Raw genomic sequence first — 25690 nt, 5'->3', positions numbered from 1 at the left:
TATATATTATAAGATATATTATGAAAAAAAACCGTTTAGTGCCTACCCCGTTTAGGCGCTGCCTAAAAGGCCTAGGTGCTCTCCCACCGCCCGACTATTGCCTAGTGTTTTTTAGAATATTGACAGCTACCTATTATTCTTATATATATCTATCTATATAACAAATTAGGGTGGTATGGGGCCCATAAACCAATCCTAACCTTTAGATCTAATTATAATATTTATGATGTGGCGGATATTAGGGGTTTATGGGGCGTGGACAGTATAATAACTGGCAACAAGAGTACTGGATTATTGTTTGAAGTCAACAAATGGCAGTAGAATTTTTGGGTGGGCAGTGGTCTGAAACAAAGATGGAATGACGATAAAGAAACAGACTGTATTTTGACTATTTTCAGGCCAGGGACAGACCCAGTAAGGGCTAAGGTCACACCTTGATACCGTTGAACGCCAAATATGTAGGCCCCCTAAGGCCCAATGTATCAACTTTATGATTTTGTAACTTTCGAAGAATCATTTTTTTTTTGAGTTGAGTTTATCGAAAAAAAAAAAAAAAAAAATTGGGTTGTTGACTTCTTTTCCCCTGAGTCTCTGTTCTGATTCTTGATACACACGCGTTGTTAAAACGTACTTAAAAAGACAAATCAAAAAATGGCTCATGGTTTAAAAAATTTAATATTAGCAGTCATAAGACAAAGAATTCAGACTTATTTTTTCGTCCATAGTTAAATTGATTTGTTGCGCCATAAAACCTCCAAATATAACAATATAAGAAAAGATAAAATTTACTACCTTGATTTGGGATATGTAAAATAGACTAAGAAAAAAGAGCATAATCACCTGTTGCCAAGACACTAAGTATGAAAATCGCATAGAAAGACTGAAGAGAAATTGCAATCGCCATTGCCATTGGAGAAAGTTCCACGAGATATCTAAAATTTATAGATTCTTGGGAACAGCTGTTAAGATTTTACGAGAAATCTAAGTATATAGAAGATATTTTTTTTGTTTTATTTAGTACTTTCCCATTGACGCTTTTAATTACCTTATATTTTCCTTTAGTTACCTATATTTTCCTTTAATTAATATATTTTCCTTTAGTTACCAGTAAATGTCTAAATTTACATCAAGAATTAGGAGTTAATTCTTAGCTTTTAGATATAGATAATCAAGAGGGGATGTTTTGAGTAGTATTAATGGCTGCTCTTCGTATGTAAGAAGATGCATACGTATCCAGCACTATGTCAGTAAATTTGAAAATCAAGCCACATGTAGCTATGAATGGTGGTTTTTATAGTCATTGAGGATGAGCATCGGGTGCAACATCGCGGTAATTGACGAAAATCTGGATGTCTGATTGAGATGGATGACATGCTTTATGAGGGCGTGGATAGCGATTAATAGGTCTATCTGAGTTGGCATAGGATGTAATAATAGTGTTTTCCGTAATGATAGTGTATGGCTGTAATGGTGCATGTATTACGGCTGGAAATGGGCTTAAGGATAAATTGGTAATGATGACAGTAGCAGGTGATGATGTCATGAGATAAAGTCGAGTGATGAGTCACCGATCTGCTGAAATATCACGAATGTTGCCGAAAGTGTCGCGGGTTCTCGCGAGTGTCGCGAAAAGTCGGGTGTGTTAAATATGTCTAGGGGGCGTGTTATGCTGGGGGAGTCGTTATGCGTGCCCATCACGTAACTAATGGGATGTCCCTTACAGAGCCCTCTCTCGTTAGCACACTCTTGAAAAGGGCGTGTTGACGAGAAAAAGAGAAAAAAAAAAAAAAGGTATAAATACCTGAAGGCACGTGATGCAACGGTTACGAAAACCAGCTATTGTTACAAGTGCAATATCTAGTAAGCAAGTCAACCCGATACTCATGTTTCTCCGTAACAACTTGAAACACGTGCTCATCTGACTTTGCCACAGTCACAGAACGAGCCTCCTCAACCCTCTCAGCCAATTTCACTTCCATTTTAGGACAAAAAATAGTTTTCCAATTCTTACACTCCATCCTCCGGTCCGATGCCATTTTCATCATCTTAATCCGAATTTCATCTAATATGGCTGTGATGGGCAGATGACGCTCTTTGTCTATCCAGCTATTGAAACACTCCGCCAAATAAAAGCACATCTCACCATACCGGGTACCACAGAAGTATGCATTAGCCCAATTATCATAAGGTGCCCTAGATAGAAAATTAGCTACTACATCGCCACCTATATTTAACAATTTAGCCATGTGCTCCTGAAAGTTCTCATGTGTGGCAACATAAACACATTTCTTAAATAAGGCCACCAACACTTTTGTAACACCACATGTCTTTGACAAAGTTGTTTTAAGGTTGTTCTCCATGTGCCACAAGTAGAAACTATGATATGAACCAGGAAATACAAGAAGAATGTTCACAAGCAAACCATGATATCTATCACTCAAAAAGGTATACCTTCTCTCATACCCAAAAGCCTTCTTAAACATATCGAGAAACCAAAACCAATTAGATTCATTTTCAATATCAACAACATCAACAACAAGAGGGAATAATCCTACAAAACAATAGAAAATAACCAAATATGAGATAACTGAAAAGGTATGAACAATACGTGTTCATACCCAAAACATATACTTGTGATTGTTCATACCTATTGGAGTATGAACACTCATTGTTCATACCTTTCAGCAGATATGAACAATACATGTTCAACAGTAAAACATCAAGTAAAATTAGGGGAACACTTTGATCTCCATTTTTTGCAGTAGCAGCCAACAAGCATCCTTTATACTCTGATCTCAAGAAGGTTCCATCTAAATACACCATCACTCGACAGTATTTAAAACCATTAATACTCGATTCAAAAGCAACAAACACCTTCTCAAACTTCCCACTCTATTCATTCACCTGAAGATCAACACAATTCCTAGGATCTCTTCTCTTCAAATCTTTCGTATAGCACAAAAGTTCATTATAGGATAAAACAACATCACCAACTCTGTCAATGCCAACTTCTTACCCGCATAACTCATATGTTTAGAACTTTTAAGCCCATACTCACGACTATAATAAGAAGTAATATCTCTCAATGACAAAGATGGGTTATCTCTAGCAAAATCCAAAATATGAGTCATTACAAGATAAGAAGTGAGAGGAGGATGGTTGTAGTCTTTAAATGCAAAACCATAAGTGTGTGTGAGATTAATTTTCTTAATTTCAAACTTCCATATGTATCGCAAGAGTGTATACACCATCCATAATTTCCCTCCTTCTTATTCTCACAAACCGCGGTCACTCTAAACTCGTCATTCTTTATTAATTCATATTTGTAACCGCTGACAATTGAATACTCAATCAATTTACAATGAAACTCAGGCGTACCTAAATCAAATCATTGTCCAACACCACCATCAAAGTTTTTTGCTCAAAAATCAGACTTGTAAGGTTTACGAACAACAACCACACCACCACCACCAACTGAAGAACTTGATAAGCTTAAATAACTTGCAAAATTAGAACCACTAGAGGTAATCAATAAACTCACACAAACAGCCACTTTGATCTCAACAATTGTAATCTTCTTTGCAAAACAATAACAACCAAAATAATGTAACTCCCCATCAGATTCAATCAAATTATCTTTCTCGTCACGGTTGAAACACATATTATAACATTTTAATCTCAAATCAGGCCATTTTCCATGTAACTCTTGTGTAACACCATCAATAGAAGAATTCAACCCAATACGAATGGAAAGACTGCTACCACTGTATCAAAAAACTTCAATCACACTATGATCCATATAAACTGCAAAATCATAGTAAAAATGCATCATCAAATGTATTTACAATACGGGTACAACACTGAGATCATTCAAAATACACAACAAGATATGAACAATCATTGTTCAAGCACAAACAACTATGAACATTGGTTGTTCATAACTGTTTGTGTACATACATCAAATATGTATGAACAATAATTGTCACACCCCGAATTTCGACAGAATTCAGAAAAACATCATTTGTTCCCGACTCTTCGATCTTCGAGGTGTGACGCACTCTCAACTCCCAAAAACCCATAAACAGTTTAAATATGCGGATAATAAAAAAACCAATAAAAATTTTAATTAAACAAAAGTCCTCTTCATTACAAAAATTCACAAATAAGATTAGGTTACAAATCTCTTTTCAATAACTCTTTATTTAAAATTACAAATGAAAATACAAATAACATTGTCTCAACTGAAAATCTATTTCACCTCAAGGGAAAACAAAACCTATCTTGAAATGCGACGCTAACGCAAACCACAAGCAGCAATCAACCTTCTTCAACACTAAACCTGTCAAGACTTATCAACTATGTTCATTTAATGAATATACCCGATAAGCAAACATGCAAATCGGGTCAGCATTATAAAAATGCTGGTGTGAGTAGCTCTAAAATACAACATATACTTATACATATACATACACAATCCATAAGGCAGTTAGTTCCTCCACCGAGACGCCTTAACTTCCAACAACTAATACAACATCCTTAAGTACAATAACTAAGGCAGGTAGTTCCTCCACTGAGGTGCCTTAGCTTCCCAACAATAATGCAACGGCATGTAGTTCCTCCACCGAGGCGCCTTAGGTTCTAACTAAACTACTAACCAGCCAAGCAAATTTTATACTTACCGCATTTCATGCTCAATTACAGAGTGGGTCGTCTCTGCACAAGTAATTAGTTTGACCCACCCTTCTGCAAAACCACATACAATCATCTATCTAAAGATATATCAATAACCCACATATTACCATAATTATATTATTTAAGGCTTTCTTTGCGTGTCCCTAAAATCACGTCGTATCTATGTCTTACCTAGTTTCCCTGGCTACCACAATCGCTACCCAACGCCGAATATGTACATCCACATGCCTCCCCTTACATAATGAACCACTCGCGTGTAACTACTGGCCGGGATGCCGCGACACCGTAACCCTCACACGAAAGCCATTATGTAAGTATCCCACTATTCGCATAAAATATCGCTACGTCTCATTCTAATTTTGCGAACGGAATAATCAAGCCATTATTCGACTCGCCCGGAAGGGCCATTCAGATTCAATTTGAAGCGCCCGGAAGGGCCAATCACATTACTTACTTACCGAAAGGGCCATTCAGATTCAATGAAACGCCCGAAGGGCCAATCATATCACATACGCCCATCTCAAGGGCCAAATCACATGAGTTGTGGTAGCTAGGTTCTAGGATTTTCGTTACGTAATTTATTCAAGTGTCATACATTTATATCTTGGAATAATTCTTATTCTATCTCATGTTAGTATACTTAATTGTACTGAAGCTCAACGTTTCTCGTTATAATACAATCCACATTATCACGTGCCAATACTATTCATTGCACGATATCCAAATATCTCTATATCAAATCTCGAAACTTATTATTTCACGTGTCAATTATATATTGCACTACACCATATGGAATATCTCAAGCCTTCATAAATACTACAATTCATTTAAGTAGCAACTCATAATAGTACTCAATCATGTAATGTATTCGTTCAATATATTTATGTGAACTCAAGTCACCATCAAAGCCTAATACTAAAGTCCATGAATCTAAGTCCGTATATAATTTAATTCTCATCAAAACGTATATATTTAAGTCTTATAAGAATTTCCCTTTTGTTACGTGCCAATATTATATTCTTTACACACTACTCACGTCAAATCTTAACTAGATAATGACAAACAAAGTTATACAATTTTCGACAATATTTTATTACTACATTTGTCTATATTCTTAAATATGTGAAAATCTGGAAAAATCAACATTCCACAGTCAACGGTCAATAGTCAATGGTCAGCAGTCAAAGTCAAAGTCAACCCATCATTGTCAAAGTCAAACTGTCGTTTCCATGTTCAACAAGTCCAAACTAGATCTGGATAAATTCCCGCCGCCATTAACAGCTTGTTCAAGAGCTCCCCCACTTCACAACACTCAGTCCCATCCCCTACAATCAATTCTCAACCAACCAAGGCAACTACAAAATGAATTGTATCGAACCCTTCCTCCACAGTGAATCGTCAGCCATTAACTTTCTTAAGTTTGACAGGTTTTCAGTTTTGTTGTTGATTATATTGCATAATGCAGGTGACAACCATATTTGAAATTATCATAAGAAAATGTGGTTATGCTTGGGTTGGGTTACTCGTACCAGACCGATATAAAGGCTTTATGAAGACTATCAAGGAGGTGACAACTTTTTTCCTTATTCCAATATTTGAAAACATCAGCCTCAACGATAACTTGATTAAACACTTTTCTTAGCCCAAAGTTCAATGCTGATTCCTTATTGTGAATCTCTTTGTGCAGCAACGTCATAGCAAGATGAATTCCAAAGAAACTGAAACTTCTGATACCACGCCGAAACTAGCAGTTTCATTTGAGGAAAGGTCTGACATATTAGTTAATCCAAATTTTGGAGTGCCTAGTAATATTCATTACTTTTAAATATTTTGAGGAAAATATCTCATGCCATAAATGTATCTAGCCACAGCACTATTGATGTTTCAGGCTCTTAACATTGATGTCATTGTGAATAGAGTACATTGCTAGATTCAGGTGATGTCTTAAATTTAACTACTCAAGGTTTTCTGCTTTTCTTATTCTCAACGAGATTATACTGGCATTGAAGGATGTAAGTACTGAAATTTTTATATGATTTCTTTTCATTTTTCCTAGTTCTTTTATGTCTGTTCTCTTAGTCTTTCTTGGGAGTGAAAAACTAGTTCATGTACTGTTTTCATAGCAGAAACTCTAATTTTCATAGCATGACACAGCTAGATCATGGCAACACACTACAGGAACACCGCCAAACAGCTTAATGAATTAGAAGAAACTACACAAAATTTTGTTTTCCATAAAAAGTAGAATTTGAAATGTATTTCTACTATGCAAATTATGAATTGCTTACTAGTTTTACTTTGTGTAACAAAATTCACATAGAAGAAAATCATGTCAGCAGCAAAACATGGCGCCTGGCATCTTCATATAAAGGCAATTTCGGTGAAAGGACTGATTTTAGCCTATTTTTGCACACAGGAATTCTTGCTAAAAAGCTGGTCAAACTGGAAGTGAAGTATATAATTATTTAAACCCTTCCAGTACATTGGAATTCTACGCCGTCTTTACTCTATTGCCTAATTTCTGTTTACGTAATTCTTCTGTTTCCTAATTACTTCCTGCTCTCCTTTGCCCGTCCTTTGGAGGAGGACATGATCTACACTTGCCTAAATATCTTACTAGTTCCGACTTCCGCATTGATATAAATGTCCTTTCTCAAATTGATTTATCACACTAAATGATTTTACACTAATGAATTATACTATCATCCATTATATCCAACTTGATGAATGATGAATCATGCTAAATGAGTTTTTACTAATGCTTTTATCTTGAGTTTGCAGTGCAATGAAGAGCCCAGAAAAGCGGCTTATGATGTACTTCTCAACATAAGTGATAGCTTGCACGCCTTGTCCTCGACCATATCTGGCTCACCTCATCAAGAATTGTTCAATATGGTATTTTACTGCTATTTGTTATTTATTATTTAAAAAACGTATGTGGTGATTTCTGGATATTTGATGTTTTATACGTTTGTGTCTCAATATTCTCAGAATACCGTTCTAATATTTTGCCTTTCTTTAGATACTGGGCTATCTTTCTGAAGCACCTCCTCCCATTAAGAGTGCAGCGGTTCTTTGCGTTTTTCATTGTTGATTTACAAAAATAGTAGTTTCTGTTTCTTGGTACCAGAGCTGGTTCCATACTCATGGCGGTATGCTTTCTGGTTATATGTATGCGTAAGCAAAGAGGCAATTTGATTTTGTAACTGGACAACTTGACTTGTGAATTATGTAATTTGTTATGTATGGTTTTCATTATTATCTGTATTTATTTTATTTTATTTTATTTGGAGATTTATTATTATTATTATTTAATTAAAATCAATGATAAAATGGGATGATTAATTTGGCAAAAGATGCAACTCCAAATAGTAATTCATAACTACAATCATTAGATTTCAATGCAGTTTCAATAGCTACAAAAAACTTCAAGGAAAGACTTGGGCAAGGGTGATATGGTCATGTTTACAGGGTAACATCAATTCTACCAAGTAAAGTCAATTCTATTTAAGTTATTCAACAATATATTGATAAATTTAGTGTATATTTCTTCAGATAAGCTATCTAACGGTTGAGAGATTGCAGTGAAGAGACCTTGTGAGGCTTCTAGGATTTTATATCTAATATAACAAGGGAGGGAAGTTTTATGACCTACGGCTGGGATTCAATATGAGCGGGTATAAATCGAGGGCCACCGTTCCGCCACGTGTTGGAGTTTGATGGTAATTAAGACTTCCCATTAATTTACCAAATCAAATAATAGTAATTAAGACTTCTATTTATTAAATCAATAAATAATGATAGTTAAAATTTGTTATTAATTAAGCAAATCAATAAATAATGGTTTAATTGGTAATTAAAACTTTTCATTAATTTATTAAATCAATAAATAATGATAGTTAATTTTTTTTATTAATTTTGCAAATCAATAAATAATGGTTTAATTAGGTAATTAAAAAATAATTTTCCAATAATATCAAATTAATTAATGCTTTTAGCAATATTTCAAAAATTAAAATAAATAACTCAGTTCAATCAAAATTTTCAATTTTTTTTTTTTATTATCTAAGTTGATATTTAAGGAATCAAAAATCCTACACATCGATTGTTCCCACATAGTCACCACAGTGTGAGGTTTTTTGACACCGACAACAAGTTTTCAGGAGGCCACCCATCCTATGACTACTCCTACATGAGCAAACTTCACTACATAGTTTCCATGAATCCATAAATCCGGAAAAAAAAAATCTCTATGTTGGGATTTGGCGGATGAATTACTTATGTCTCAGATCTCAAACAACTTCATAGATGCTAGAATTCATACATGAGGCGACCCTTGCCCCACAGGATAGACACCTTTCCAAGTACCTGTTTCAATCTCGCTTCACGGGCTAGGCGATGCAGTATATTCCCACACGGACCGGGGTATTACAGTATATGCCAAAAATTTAAACTATCTAAAATACTAAAATAAAATTAGCAAATTATTTAAGGTTTCTACCATTTTTCCAAAAGCAATTTATTAAAAGACAAGTCTACGAAAAAATCAAAATAAAAAATAACAAGTTTATTGAGAAGTTCTTATAGAGGTGATCAACAGTTCAATGAGGCTTTTTCATGGATATTTTAATTTCTTAATTGATAGCTTACAAGAATTTAAAAACGGATCGGAAAGTTATGACAAGTATGAATTGGATATTACTACAGAGTTAACTGGTTAAAATATAGGATGAGACATACTCTAAAATAGTTGGATTTCAATATCAATCAATAACATGCGAGACGTTAAAATATGAGGACGACAAAACCATTATGCAACACTTTAAAATGGATAGTTGGTTTACATCGTCTCGATGAACAGTTGGAATTATAGAAAAACTATGAGTTAACGAAAATGAAATAAACAAAAAAAACAATTCAAAACCATAAAATGAAATCAAATTATGAAATTTAGGAAAAGTACGTACCTCCAGTGCATGTAGTCACCGTTTATTATATATATATATATATATATATATATATATATATATATATATATATTTAAGTTTCTTTTGAACTACAAAATTTTATGTTCAGTCCGTTGAAGTATGTTCAAAATAATTTTTGTAGAGTGAATTTGACACAAATCTTTTTATATTTTTTATTTCATGTCTTATACTTTATCGGTTACGCTGAAGTAAGAGATGAGTCAGGTGTGCCGTCATGAGTCGAACAAGAGCAAATTAACATTTGTTGATATACCTTACAATGTGCAAAGGATTGCTCAAAGTGTAGTTAACTGTTGCAGTGAATATTCTCAATTGTATAGTATGGTTCAATTACCTGCCCGGTAACTTTGGTATATTTGCAATTTGCATAGGTTTTTTGTTTACATTTTCAATGTCAACAGTGGTTGTGTTGCTTCAATATCCCAAAGTAACAAACACAAAGAAGGTTTTGCCAAAATTCTTTGTGACATGGTGTTCATAGACGTGTAGAGATAGCACCAAAGATAAAAGACGACAACATAATTTGTGCCTTCATGGCTAGCTGGAGCGTATATCATATTCATATTAAGTCTAACATTATAACATGCTTACAAAACTTTTAGACCGTTAGATGAAAAGTTCAAAAATAAACACAAATGAACACTAATTTTTACATGGTTAGACATATCCAAATATTATGATTTTTTGTGAGAACGATCTTCATGGTGGGGAGATCATCTCCACAAAAACTAGGCCTTAATTCATTTGTATGTCTAAAATGTAATATAATGTATAATACAATGAATGTGCCTCTATCCCTCCCCTATATATATATATATATATATATATATATATATATATATATATATATATATATATATATATATATATATATATATATTTTTTTTTTTTAGTTTATTTTATTTTTTAATATCGGAAACTAAATCATTTGGAGGGTGTATATACATGCTAGGGATGCATATTGCCAAAACATGTGTGATGTATAAAGTTTGTGGACAAGCACGTTTAATGTATCATATTAGTCAAAATTGTTTCGGTTGGATGAATTTTTCACAAGTACTTTTTGTTTTTGTTTTATTTCTTGAAATTGTGAAAAATACATGAATTAAAATATATATGTTCAAGACAAAAAAAATTGTACCAAAATCATAAAATAATGAATCAATAATTATTATTTAAATAAGAGACGAACATAGAGATGATGTTTGTTAAAACTGTGGCTAGGAGAAAATATTAGTGAATCTAAACAAGCAAAAATAATATTAAATAAATAAATAATATTAAAAAAAATCAATACAAATCAAGAAATTCAAAAACAATCCGTGCCAAAGGCACGGGCATTACCTAGTTGATAACGAATAGAAGATGTTGTTGTATGAGTACATGTTTAACAAAAGTTTGGATGGTGATACATATTAACATCACTAATTTTCTTTTTTAATTTTCTTTTTCAATAACGTTATGCAAAAACCTTTACTCTCATATAAATGTTGCATCATAATATGTTTAATTTATTTTCATACCACATATAAGATTTGCAATCAGAAAGCGAAAGATTTATCATTAACAAATCCATAGTAAAGTTAACTTATTAAATAAAGTTTTTTTTTCTGCTACAAATTAAATAAAGTAATTACTCTAAGATAATAAATAAAATTGATGACATTAATTTTATTGAGAAATAAAATTTATTTCAACTTACCTCGTAAAACAATCTATGTACATGTAGTAAAACATGTTATTGTTGGAAAGTCAACATACGATATATAGTTTATTTTTGGAAAATAAAATAATTTTTATTGACATTACAAACAATAAGGGATTTTTATAATTTTATCGTAAGTGCATTTGTGGGCCGGTTGGCACACCTACCATGATGATTCTTAACAATGCTATTCTATGTCATTTGTTCCTCTATTGTTTTGTTTAGAATTATAAAAATTAAAAGAGATGTGTTCTTTTCTAGAATAAGCGAAAAGGCAATTTGATTTTGCAAATGGACAACTTGACTTATGAGTTATGTAATTTGTTATGCATGGTTTTCATTATTATCTGTTTTATTTATTTATTTATTTATTTGGAGATTATTATTATTATTATTTTATTATTTAAATAAATGATAAAATGGGAGAATTAATAGGATTTTGTATTGATAAAGAATAGAAGATGCTGTTGTATTGGTACATGTCTAACAAAAGTTTGGATGATGATACATATTAACATCGCTAATTTTCTTTTTCAATAACGTTACATGCATAAACCTTTACTCTCATATAAATGTTGCATCATAATATGTTTAATTTATTTTCATACCACATACAAGATTTGCAATCAGAAACGAAACGAAAGATTTATCATTGACAAATCCATAGCAAAGTTAACATATTAAATAAAGGTTTTTTTTTCCTGCTACAAATTAAATAAAGTAATTACTTTAAGATAATAAATAAAATTGATGACATTAATTTTATTGAGAAATAAAATTTATTTCAACTTACCTCATAAAACAATCTATGTACATGTAGTAAAACATGTTATTGTTGGAAAGTCAACATACAATATATAGTTTATTTTTGGAAAATAAAATAATTTTTATTGACATTACAAACAATAAGGGGGATTCTGATCATTTTATCGTAAGTGCATTTGTGGGCCGGTTGACACACCTACCATGATAATTCTTAACAATGTTATTCTATGTCATCTGTTCCTCCAATGTTCAGTTTATAATTATAAAAATTAAAAGAGATGTGTTCTTTTCTAGAATATTTCATTTTACTAAAGTTATCCGTTGTTGATATGTGGTATGTTGAGATTGTGTAATCATGTTATTTACATTTTATCTTAATAACAAAAAATTTGATTTTTATCAAATGCCTATCATTTTACTAAATTTGATTTTCATCAAAAGGCTTTAAGACCTTGGTTTTCCTCATTTTTATAAGCTTCACTACTAGTTCAGCTTTCACATTCCAAGGACGGAGCCAGGATGAAGGTAATTGTGTGTGATGAAGGTAATTGTGTGATGAATTTAAATCATAACGTCACTATATAAGCACCATCAGTCGCACCCTTTCTGAGTCAAAAACAAATATTTTCAAAACACAAATGGCGGATCAAATTCCGGTCCCTGGCGCCGAGAAACTGTGGCTATGCGTAGTCTGTGCCCAAACAAAAAGTTTTGACTCCACAAATGATGTAGCCACTCACTCATCAACCGTTAGTCAACACTTTTTTTTTAAAACTTTTTTAATTGTTTTTTTATATATATATATATATATATATATATATTTTATATTTTTATTTTTATTTTATTTTATTTGTGCAGATTCATCGGAATTTGGAATACAGATGCGTTTTCTGTAAAAATGCAACGAACACAATAGCAGAAGTTAGCGAGCATTGTTCCAAGTTCGGCCATAGATTTACCTATGAAAAGAATACCAATTGATTATGTTTTATTTCGATTAACACTGTTTTATTTCGATTAAAACTCAGATATTGCCTGCCTTAGTTATCATGCATGTCTATTTACAACTTAACAATAATCAATAAAATTTTACAGAGTATCCTCGCCACCCTTTTCTCATCCGTGCTCGCCTTCTTGTATTCTCAATGTCGAATCAAGACTTCTATTTATTGAGTAATACTATAATGCACTAAAAATGCACCAACAAGTTCTACCAAACAATGTCAATTCCTTGTTTAATTGAATATATTTTTTTTAAAGATGATTTTGTATTTAATTGTAAACAATTTTACAAGGTAAAAGAAGGGACCAAAAAACAAAGGAAAAATTTTTAGTTAGGAGGAAACAATAATGTACACTTTTTGCATCACATCTCTATTAGTATAGTATACCATAATTAACATGGACCTTTAAATTAGACCAACCTTTTTTCTACCATGAAATGCCCTTAATCAAAAATTAAAATCAATTATTCAATGTCTCTGAACACTCTAGTTTAATTAACGTTTAAGTTCTCAAATGAACTAATGAGACCTGAACTGTGAAATGCGCCATCAAATTGTTGTTCACCTTACTGAAACATGGGCTGCAAAATATCCAACAACTGTAGGCCCATAAACTAATTGTTTAGGCCCCAATCGAACGGGTTTAGGCCCATATACGAGTTACAACGAGTCAACTCGCTATGTCAAACTGAGTCCACCATTGTTAAGAGCTTCTTCTTTCTTGTTGGATTTTTGGCTATGGTAGATAACTTGTTTCTAGGATTACCACCACCTTCTTCTTCTTTTTCTTCTTCTTCTTCATCCTTAATTCCAGAACAATGTTCAAACTACACAACAAATAAACAATGCACTCCAGCTCCAATTCTTAAAAGCTCTCTTAAACGGAAACAACCTCCAGTATGGAGTATTGTGGAATTATATATTTTTAATAACAGTTTGAAAGTTATAGACTTAGAACATTATGGAGCTTTAATGCTTTATCTACATATTAACATGGTGTTCAAACTAATGTGATATGATATAGATAGTGTTATCATCTGCATAATTGGTACTTTATATATCGTAGAGCTACAGCGGTGTTAGTTGTTGAGTCATTTGGCATTCTTTAATTGCAGAATAGAAGTACTGTCTCTTAGAATAGCGGATACTAAACCACCACATTTGTTCAATATCATAGATAAACCAAATTTTTGACTGAATCAATAAAATGAAGAGTCATCCCTTTTCCTGAAGATTGTCAATGTTGTCCCTTTTGGGTATCTCATCTTCTATCATTTTCCATTTTTAGTGTTGTGTATGGTACTCCCCCAAGGTACGAGCGAGAAGAATCACAAGTCGTCATATCTAATTATGGATTTGTTCTGCTGTTTATTCAGTTATTTGCTAAGTTACATTGACACGGATACAAAGTGTCTCACACGGCAAAATAGCAAAAAGTGAGGTACAATATGTTTGATATGTGTCCGACACATACACATGGATACGTACATGACACGGATTATTTTCAAAATATGGCGTGTCCATGTAACATAGTTTATTTGTAAAGTTTAAATAGTAAAATCGTTAGTTGTTGTTTTCAGAGGCAGCATCTACATCCCAAAAGGGGGTAAATTTCAAAACAACAGTTGAAGCATCCGAAACACAAGTGATTGAAGCGATGCAGAAGATTGCATCCCCACGAAGTTCAGCAAACCATCAAAGCTCGCTGTGCAGCTGATTCAGGCAGGCAGTGTTAAGCCAGGAACAGTTGATTACTTCTTTTACATACTGGAGAATGCAATGTCTTGGGCCACAGCTTGTACAGAGCCTTCACTAAGAGCAGATTATCATTCTCTGTTCACAGCCACCCAAGATGTCACTGATGCAAGGCTTCAAAACTTATGTATACATTTTTGACATTTCTTTGCAGAATTATAAATGTTTGATGGGATCTCTCCTACTTTATTTTATTGCAGTACTTCAGTAAGAAGCAGAAAAACCACTTAACTATGTGGAGGATTAGGGCTGTGGTGGGAAATGATCTATATACAGATGATAGCTTTGTGGTATGTGTATTCCAACTTGCTTTTGTTTTGATTGGTACAGCTTTGGGATGAGTGGTGTTTGTTGTCTGTCTCATTTTTTCTTTCCTTAGGGTTTTCATGCCTTTCTTTAAGTTAATAGTTTACAAAAAGATTCTTGCATGTAATTATTATTTTTGTTTTGAATGGCTGTGACCGCTGATGTCTCTTATTTGTGTTTGGTGTGATATGAGCATCTTCTAGTTTTCAAAAGCAGGTGGACAGATCAAAGAAACCATCTCTAGTCTTCCAGTTGCCACCAAGTTAGATGGTGTGGAGGAAGCTGAGATCCTGACAGATGAGAATGCAGTGGCATCTGCAGATGGTCATGATCAGGAAAATGTGCCCTCGGCTGGTTCAGCTCAGTCAAACGAGAAAGCAGAGCTTGATCCTTTTGGGCTAGATGCTCTACTTTCAGCCACATCAAAGAAAGACGAAAGACCAACAGAAAAAAAGGAATCATTTGGACTGAGGCAGAAGAAGAAGAGTCCAAGAGATTTCTCAGATCAAAGTGGGAAGCTTTAATTCTCTGTTGCCGCACGACGTTACAGAATCCCATGGTTAGATTTTCTGCCAAATCCCGTCACTCCACTTTTTGCGTTTTGTATCTTTCAGTATTTCGTGGTATCTTACACCTTTTTTTCTTCCCATTTTTTTAAATATATTTATTTATTTTGTACAGGTGCCAAACTGTCATAGATATCTTGGTGAGGCATGCTTTTGATAACATAGACAGGTTCACCACCCAACAGAGACGTGCCATTGAGAAACTTTGGGCATCTATACATGAACAACAAACTCGTAGGAGAAATGGGAAATTTGTAACTGGTAAACTTGACATGAATGGCTTTGAATGTGTTGTGAGATGTTAGGAGAATCACAACAACATCATAGTATCAAGATCAGAGGTGTTAGTGGATGGGATGAAGAAGAAGAAGAATGGAGAAAGGAAAATTAGGGTTAGAGTTCATAACTTATTCTACCCGACACTTATCTATATACTAGAATTTAACCCGTGGTTTTGCCACTCGAGTCATTATACACTAACCCCTGTTTTCCGACATTGAAATTGAACCTGTTTGTGTCATTATGATACCCTTAGCTAAATATGCAATAGAAAATCATCTTGGCTTACTATATGTACGTTTAAGAACAATTTGTTCGTCAGTAGTCTGCATGTCTTCTTCATAGCTTGGATGCCACTTAAGAATAATATTATATTAAGTTGAATTTGTTGTGCTACTTAGCTTCAATAATGTGTTTTTGCTAGCTCTTTTGATATTGTTGTGCATGCCATGACATTGAGAAACCACCAATCACTTAATCGGTTTTCCAGTAGTTGAATGGGAGTATGCAACCTTCTTCATATCGTGGATGTCACTTTGAAAACATTAATCTTCTAATAAGTTCAATTGTGGTACTACTTCAATGTGTTTTGATATTGATGTTCATACATTGCCGTTGAGAAATCACTTAATAGAGAATATGCATCTTTTTTTTTTTTTTTTTTTTTTTTGTTATGATAATGAGAATATGCATGTTACATGACTCCTTATGAGCATGTTTCTGGGAGCAATAGTAGAAATACGTACCATGATTCCATGATCTGTACATAATTAACGGAAGCATTTGTTAATTAGTTTCCTTGAAGGAAATAGACTCCTGATTGAAATCCGAAAAAAAATATACTTAGAAAAGGTTCAAACTCTTTTCCACTTTCAATTTTAATTAATCTATATTTTTCATTACATTTGATCTGACCTCCAAAACTTTTCCTACTACCTCATGCCTATAAAGTTTCATACACATGCATATATCAGATTTAACTGGCCAATAGAAACTACATCTTAAAGAGAATTGTGCATTGTATGAATTGGTTCACACTGTGTGGAAGTCTTACAATGGGATGCATGCGCTCCATTCCATAGGTGGATCACTTATTATCATTGAAACATTATTTTTCTCTCATAGTTTGGTGGTGGGAGAAATGCTTACCCTGGGACCAAGGGGTAATTGGTCATGTGAATCTCACTCCTCATCTGATGAAGATCAGTGTGATCTATGCCACAATAAAGAACCTTGAAAGTTAGATCCTCATGTCCTGTTTTCCTGATTTCACCGATATCGATGGACGTCAAAAGAAGAAAGAGAAATATATGCACAGAGTGGTGGATGCAAGCCTGGATGAGTATGGAGATAGAATTCCAGATGAGTCTCTTGCAGCCCAGCCTCTGACCCTTTTCTCCTCCATTTCCTTTTATGTTAGTACTGTAGGCCAAGATAGTCTCCACAAAGATCTTCAAAGCGGTCGTTTATATCTAATGCGATATCCCTTGTGTGATTTTTGAAGCCTTAATTAACTAGGTAGATGCCTGCTTTCTTAGTACATATTATATAACTGTTTTCAACTAACACCAATCATTTGGTTACTCTTGGAGCATTAAACATTTCTAAAGTTTGAAAAGTTGAATTCATAGAACTTGATCATATACTGGCATACTTTTTGAATATGCATGGTTGGATATTTCAATATAATCAGGTGGTGGTAAGTCAACATTGGTGGATCTATAGAAGAATGCACTTGATCAGGAAGGTGCTGGGTAACCAGTCTTGTATGGTAGCGCCATGGAAGAGGAAATAACTGTTTATCTTAATGGTTCATAGGTCACCCAAGTTGTCATAGTATGGGAGAATGTTACTCAAAATGGTTATAAGATCCAATATTTTTTAATGGAAGTTAGATCTTATTTGTAAGTCGACTCGAGACGAAAGCTATTTGTTATTTGCTGAACATGCATACAATTCCTCTAGTCCACACTGATAAAATGATAAAATGAGAAACTCCATTACGGTGCAGATATTGCATTGTAGAAGTTCGAATTGAATAGCTTAAACAATTTTTTGAACTCATTCGGTAGGCTTCCAACACTTAAAATGTCCCATTTATGATCAAGGCCTCGCATATTATAACCTCTATGATAGAAGGTCATGTAGAAACATGTATACATTTGCAACGAGCGAGAGATGGTGAGATTTTGTGAGCAAGGTGGAGATATCAAAGAAGGCCCCACTAAATTGGCCCCCCCATTGGCATCTAGGAGGTGTAATTTGTTAATCCTAATATTTATGACTAAAACAAAAAAATATTAATATAATAAAGTCGAATTATTTTAGTTATAAATATTAGGATTAATAACGAGTATCTAGGGGGTGTAATACACACTAATAGATTGGCTCATCTTGTGTGTGTGTTAATGGGAGTTATATATATATAATAATTTGGCTCATAAAAAGTAGCTACTTAATTTAACTTAAAATAAGTATATATCCCCATATGCGAAAAAACTTTTCACCTACAAAACACCTACAATTTCAAACCTAATTTTTTGTGGTTATGAAGCACTCACCATAATGATTATCTTTCCAAAATTTCAGCTCATTTGGAAACCGCTAACATAGATAAAAATTGTTGTCATCTTTAAAAAGAAATCTAACGGTCCAGAAATATTGAATTTTTGTAATTGTTTTTTGCCAATGTTAGAGGTTTCCAAATGAGCTGAAATTTTGTAGAGATGATCTTAATATTGAGTATATCATATCCACAAAAAAATAGGTTTAAATTCATTTTATAGGTGAAGTTTTATTTACGTACTTATTTTAAAGTTAACTTAAGTAGTTACTTTTAAGAGAAGGACTATACCTATATATATATAGGGCTAGAGCCATTCCCATTATAGCCACTCTATCGACTTACAAATTGAATTAAGACCTTATTTTTTGTGGATATGATCTTCTCACAATGGATAGCATGTTAGGAATATACAACTTAATTGTACTTACTCTTTACCAATTACCAAACGATACAAATCTTTTGTCTTGTAAGTGTCTTGTATTTCTTAATTAAATCCGAGCCTAGTGTAGATACACTATGTCCTTAAGACAGATTTTCCCCCTCACGGTGCTTGAAGCTTGATGGGAAACTGCCTCCCAAAATAGAAACGGATTTCCTTCTATAGAAAGCTAGCACTTCAATTCTATAGAATCAAATAACACAACATAGTATTTGACTAAGAACGGAGGGAAGAGAAATATCGAACTCTCGTGTGATCTCGGTGTATTTTTCTCTCCAAATTCATCCACTATTTATAGGTGAGTGGCATCTTCTTCAAACAACACAAATGACTCTTGGGAAAAAGTAAGCAACTCTTTGAAAAGTCACATGTTTCGAAAAGACACACCATTTCGGCATAAAGCACTGTTTCGAACCACTGCCTATTTCGAAAGGTCACACCACCTGTTTTTTTAGAGACTGTAAGAGAAACCCTACCACTAAAATATGGTACACATAAAAAAGTAAAGTACCGGCAGTTTTGGTTTTGGAGATGGAAAACATGGTGGGGCTTGGGCCAAAAGCCCAAAATCATAAACACAGATAATTACCACGTGCAAAAACATGTGCCTATTTGCTAGTGAAAATAACACAAGGACTTAACCAGAGTTGAACCTAAGAGACACAAACTTAAGGAATTTTATGCCCATGTCATACAACCTTCATGGGAACTAGTCTAACCTTCCCAAAACAACAAGTTGCCAGTACGCCCAACCGCTCCCTCCCACTCAGAAGAGCATCTGAAGAAACTATAAAGTACCCAAGGAGCATCTAAACTTGCATTCCCCCGAACCTCCCCTAAATGGCTAAATCTAATCCGTTTCACTCATGGATCAAGCCACTATGTATTATTAAACTATCTATTACATCATCACATACTAACACACATAAGAATATACCTACATACAATCCAGAAATATTTTAGATTGAAGTCCAATGCTACAACGAATATATAACAATTAACATATCAAATAATGCCATTAACCAATTAAAAATTTCTCATACATCTAACACCTTAGATATCAAACTAATTGGGACAATATTAATTGGTACACTGTGGGACGTTACATTACAACACTCGAATAATCTATATGGATTTATTAGCAAATGCCATAAGTTAAGGCTTTATTAACTAACTCAAAGTCAATAGGACAAATTTTCTCAATAGTACATGTCTCTAAATCGAAAACACCTTTATCATGGCCAGTGAAGAAGCTATCCATGTCGTCATCAGAAAAGTAAATGCAGTTTCTTTTACATCCATGAAAATCAGATGCAACTAAAGAGAAAGAGTTATTAAAGCCCCAACAACGCACAATCGCCTAGATCTTTAACCTCCACCCAATAGGGGCCACTAAAATCTAGCTTGACAACAGTGAATTTTTTAGTAAAACGATACTTTGTGTTTGATTTGTATTTCGGAAATTTTTGAGTTTGAAGTTTGACTTGTATTTTGTGATCCCCTTAGGTGAAAAATTCTACCTCAATTTCTCCCTCGACTAGGCAATGCAGAATTTCCGAACAATAGTCAGACTCTTGTATTCTAGTTTTTGGTTTGCGTATGTAGATTTCTCTTTAGTTGTTTAATTGATCGCTTAACATTTCCATTTGCATTGGTTATGCAGGGTTCCTAAATTACTAGTAAGCATTTGATTGTAGTAGGAGCCAACCTCAACGGATTTGAATGTCTCTAGAGATGGACTATAATGCTGAATTCATGCATCGATCCTTAAACTTAACGGGCTATTGTTTTTAACCTCCCCATGGTATAAAGATATTAGAAGCTAATGTATCTTGTGTTGTTTACAAGCTGGTATGCTCCAGATTGGAAGACTCTTAAAAGCTATCGGTGCTGGCTCAATTGGTAACGCTCTTAAAAGCTATCGGTGCTGGCTCAATTGGTAACGCTGTAGGAGTTGTGACCATAGACCTGGGTTCAAGTGTTCAACACCTTCCAAGATCATGTTAGGAGTCTACTACAAGTAAATGAAAAAAAATGAATTTCTATCTTTTTTGTAATAGGACTGCTTAAGGAAAATATCGCATGAAGTTGTATTGGATTATTATGAATATTTAAATTGTTACATAATATAAATGGTCATGAATTTCTTATATTGATTACTAATATGGTGTGATTAGTGATTACCTTCTTGCCATGTCTCCTACAGTCCTACCTAGTTTTGCTTTGTGGATTAAAGAATAACTTGAAAAGTAACGGAGTAAGAATTTGTTCTCTATAAGAAGGGCACTGTAAGTTTGTAACACTACAGGCTCTACACATTTCAAGACCTGATTGACTTTAAGGGTCTAAAGTCTAAACATGCCGAATGAAAATAAAAAAAAATAGATCACAAAAGAATGTTTATATTTCCTCACGGCTACAGCTCTACAATGGAGAAACGGGAAGAGGAAGTGTCCTTAAACTGGCATCCCCCTGATACATTGACCCACTATGTATCGATCATGAGACAATCTACTAGAACACAATTCCACAATGGAGGGTCAAAATAAAATGGTACGTACAAATACATCACCGAAAACAAAATAAAATTTCCTTCACATTTTACCCGTATCAATGTACAAAGATCGCTGAAAATAACAATACACCAAGTCTCTAAACCTATTAGGTATTTGTTGAATACCAATACACCAAGTCCCTAAACCTATTACCAAGTCCCTAAACCTATTAGGTATTTGTTAAATACCATAAAGGACGTGGACAAATACGTTGGGAATCAATTGTGCAAATTTTCTCAATAGTACATGTCTCTAAATCGAAAATACCTTTATCATGGCCAGTGAAGAAGCTATCCATGTCGTCATCAGCAAAGTAAATGCAGTTTCTTTTACATCCGGGAAAATCAGATGCAACAACAGAGAAAGAGTTATTAAAGCCCACAAACAACGCACAATCACCCAGATCTTTAACCTCCACCCAATTGGGACCACTAAAATCTAGCTTGAATACGGTAAATTTTTTAGTGAAACGATAAGTTTTGTCCTCTATAGGATTGAACATCCTTAATACATGCAACAATTCATTGGAAGATTCCACCAGATAATTGTTTAAAGTATGAAGGGCCGGTGCCGAAATAACAAAAGATGTAGTGGGTACACAAGGACCATCAGCATCATCAAGGCCCTTGATGACATCCACCTCTCCAGTGTACCTGACAGCATAAAATTCTTCTTTATAAACCGTAACATCGGAGTAAATAACAGTTTTACCTACTACTCTCTTCCACTTATTGTCTTTTCCCGGCCTACAAAAGTACAACTGCCTGTAAAGCGCTGGGATAGCGATGACTACAGTGGGTTGAGAAGAATTAGTAACTGCCTTGTATAAGTTAATATCACGCATGTATTCTGAGTCACACTCAGATATATTCTTAGTGTCATCGAGACCCTGCTGCATCAGATAAAGGAGGATGCCTTTTTCTTCCGAGAAACGAGTACCAATAGCGAAAGGAAACTTAGTAAGAGCAGGGAGTTGGACTACCTTTCTAGTGAACGGATGCAATAGCTGCATCTCTGAATTCCCGTGAACTGTAATAAACCAACCAAAAGCAGTTCCGCATATACGACGTCCAAGTAACTCCGGTATCTCAACTTTATATGTCAATCCATCCAAAATACTGAAAAACCCGAGGATACCATCACTACAACAATTCGTCTCTCTTCCTACATTGGGATCCACAAAAAAAGGAACTATTAGCCATGGTAGACGACCTTTGTGGCTGAGAAACGAGCCCGAAAGAGAATTCCAAGACGAGCATACACAACCAAATCGGATCAAATCAGCGAGGGTTAGACGTTTTTGGATCTCATCTATGAGATCACCAAGCAATTCACTCCAGCCGCTAAAATTATTCATTGTTGAAATTTCCATCGTCAGAGATATATAAGGAAAGACTTGACAAAGGGACTTTATATGAGTCCATTTTTGCTGCAATTTTTCTATGGTTAGTTTGCTTCCGGTCCAGTAAAAAGCCTCCACCTGTCAATAAAAACGGACCCAAAACTCATTCCGTTTTTCCCTCTTTACTCCACCCAAAAGTCAATTTTCCTTTATTCTTAGTACTGCGCCTGCTAGCCTATACTAGTATAGCACAACATGACAAAACTGAAAAAAAAACAAAATGAAATAAGACAAAACAAAAACTGAATGAGCTGGAAAGAGAATAGAAGGACTTAATTTTTTTTTTTTTGTATAACTAGCATTTCTGTTCTACAGTCCAAGGCCAAAAATATCGGCCGATATATATCGGTGATATTTTTTATATATATCATTACAAAATGATATTTTGACTGATTTACCAAAAAGAGAAATATCACATATATATCGATATGTACTGGTTTTTTGGGGTCCAATATTTCGCCCGACATGGAAATATTGGGCCATACTACAGTCTATAATAACATCATATATGCCAATGTGTTAAGGCCATAGTTAGTTATTTCAACGGAATCTCGAATTCAATTGAATATTTTGGTTTTGAAAAATTTAGAATTTTATATTAAGGGTCTAAAAATTGCATATTTCAAAATCTACTCTGGATATACTTTCGAATACCTTCCAAATCCGATTTTTGAAAATTTTGGAATTTCAGCAATTTCAAATATTGAACTATGTCTTAACCATGGTTTAAGATTTCAGAATTTATGGAATTCGACAACTTCAAAAACTATAGTCCCGATTTTTGAAAAAATTCAGAATTTCAACAATTCCGAAATATTGAACTATGCCTTAACCATAGTTTAAGAATTTCGACAACTTCAAAAACTATAGTCTCAAACTATTATAAGTGATACTACAAGAAAAAACTATTATAAGTGATACTACAAGAAAAAATTAATAATAATTAAGTATCAAAAATTGAAAATGGAGGCATGTAACAAGTCTCAAATTTTGACTCTCAACTAGGGTTGGTCAATTGGACTAGGACCTTTGGGCTTGGTTTGACCAATTTAACATTTTTTTTTTGCATTTTTTTTTTTTAATTAATATTATATTGATATATAATCAAATTACAACGAGAGAGGTGACAAGCGCGCTACAAAGTGCACTACGAGTTCCTTTGCAATTGCAAACCCTACTCTAAAAAACAAACTCATTTGCAAGAGTCCCTTTATTTAAGTTTTTTTTTAAAATAATAATATCCAACAAGTATCAGTATTATATTGTAATATCCGACTCGTTTGAGTTTGTGCTTGAACTCGAACTCGTAGTGCAAAACAACTCGAGCTTGAGCCCCATATTAAACTCGAAGTCAAGTTTGATATTCAATTGTTCATATCAAACTCAAATGAAAAAAAAGATGGTAAAAATTTTCGAATAAAAAATAATAAAGAAACGATATGATCATAGTTCTTGATTTCGAACGGAATCTCGGAATTCTGCCAAATATTTTGATTTTTAGAGATATCGAAAAATTAAGGTTACGGTCTAAAAATTCAAAATTCATATTCTGAATTTTTCTCATATATTTCAAAATCTACTCGGAATATACTCGATGACCCGATTAGAATTATAGTTTTTGAAGTTGTCGAAAATCTTAAACTATGGTCAAGGCATAGTTCAATATTTTGGAATTGCTGAAATTCCGAATTTTTCAAAAATCGGACTATAGTTAGGGATGTCCATTTTGCCCGAAACCCGCCCAAAACCCGAACAAAATACCCGCACCGAACCCTGCCCGAACCCGACAAAACCCAAATCCAAACCCAAACCGAAATACATAGGGTAGGGTCTGGTCACACTCTTTAAACCTAGACTGACCCGACCCCGACCCGATAATTTAGCCCTAAACCCGTTAAAAGGGCTAAAAAACCCAAAACCGAACCCGAACCCCAAATCCGGTTTCAATTACATACTACTAATTTCATATAAAAGAATGAGTTAGAGAAATATTTGGATTATGATCTCATTCATGTTTACAATGATGAGTTATTTAATATATTGGATTATGAAAAAAAATTATGTCGGGATTTCCAATTTTTTCAGTAATTGCACGTGATCACGTGTCTATAGTTCATTCCGAGTCTATCTATTTTTAAATCATATCAAATAATTATGTCTGAGTATAGATGATAATTACTTCCAAGTTCATTAGAAATTTTATTTTGTTTGAAGGATTGGTGGATAGCCGAAGAAGAAATAAATTGTAGATATATAAATAAAGTTTCTTATTGTTTTATTTATTCATTTATACCGGGCTTTATCCTATCTAAAATCCGAACCCGAGCCCGATGGATACCCGAAATATAGGGTTAGGATAGGGTTTGGTCACACTTCTTAACAAAATACCCGACTCCGAACCCGACCCGCTGAAAACCGGTATGGGTTCGGGTAACCCGATATCCGTTCAAAACCCGAAAAGTCAGATTTGGGCCGGGTCGGGTACCCATTTGGACATCCTTAACTATAGTTTTTGAAGTTGTCCGAATTCTTAAACTATGGTTAAGGCACAGTTCAATATTTCGGAATTGCTAAAATTCCAAATTTTTCAAAAACCGAGACTATAGTTTTTAAAGTTGTCAGAATTCCACAAATTCCGAAATTTTAAACCATGGTTAAGGTATAGTTA

The 25690-nt window shown here is 33.9% G+C and overlaps 2 protein-coding genes, 1 long non-coding RNA gene and 1 pseudogene across 4 annotated transcripts; 2 read left to right on the top strand and 2 right to left on the bottom strand.

Moving 5' to 3' along the window:
- Positions 1–1823: 1823 nt before the first annotated feature.
- On the bottom strand, positions 1824–2823 carry LOC147484127 (uncharacterized). The gene is made up of 2 exons (XM_086579712.1): positions 2679–2823; positions 1824–2551 (listed from the first exon to the last, which is right to left on the bottom strand). The coding sequence occupies exons 1-2, from the start codon at positions 2821–2823 to the stop codon at positions 1824–1826; spliced, it is 873 nt and encodes a 290-aa protein (XP_086435838.1).
- A 3839-nt stretch (positions 2824–6662) lies between these two features.
- LOC147484126 (uncharacterized) lies at positions 6663–7748 on the top strand. Its single transcript, XR_015206964.1, has 3 exons — positions 6663–6704; positions 7474–7587; positions 7715–7748. It is a non-coding gene; the product is annotated as an uncharacterized LOC147484126 (long non-coding RNA).
- A 4921-nt stretch (positions 7749–12669) lies between these two features.
- LOC147484125 (uncharacterized) lies at positions 12670–16416 on the top strand (annotated as a pseudogene). Its single transcript, XR_015205543.1, has 5 exons — positions 12670–12694; positions 14735–15017; positions 15110–15199; positions 15419–15774; positions 15897–16416. The product of XR_015205543.1 is annotated as an uncharacterized LOC147484125 (transcript).
- A 5373-nt stretch (positions 16417–21789) lies between these two features.
- LOC147484124 (F-box protein At2g26160-like) lies at positions 21790–22992 on the bottom strand. The gene has a single exon (XM_086579711.1). It carries the CDS (start codon positions 22990–22992, stop codon positions 21790–21792), a length of 1203 nt encoding a protein of 400 aa, XP_086435837.1.
- Positions 22993–25690: the final 2698 nt, after the last annotated feature.

This window comes from Coptis chinensis, chromosome 8 (genome assembly GCF_015680905.1).
Source record: "Coptis chinensis isolate HL-2020 chromosome 8, ASM1568090v1, whole genome shotgun sequence".
Classification (NCBI taxonomy): domain Eukaryota; kingdom Viridiplantae; phylum Streptophyta; class Magnoliopsida; order Ranunculales; family Ranunculaceae; genus Coptis; species Coptis chinensis.
The sequence above is the reverse complement of the archived record's forward strand: the minus strand, read 5'-3'. Positions and strand labels throughout refer to the sequence as shown.

Coding starts and splice junctions, on each gene's coding strand:
- LOC147484127 (XM_086579712.1), bottom strand. CDS start 2,823: ATGGTGTATTTAGATGGAACCTTCTTGAGATCAGAGTATAAAGGATGC. Junction 2,552..2,678: donor TTGTTCATATCTGCTGAAAG/GTATGAACAATG, acceptor ATTGTTTTGTAG/GATTATTCCCTCTTGTTGTT.
- LOC147484124 (XM_086579711.1), bottom strand. CDS start 22,992: ATGGAAATTTCAACAATGAATAATTTTAGCGGCTGGAGTGAATTGCTT.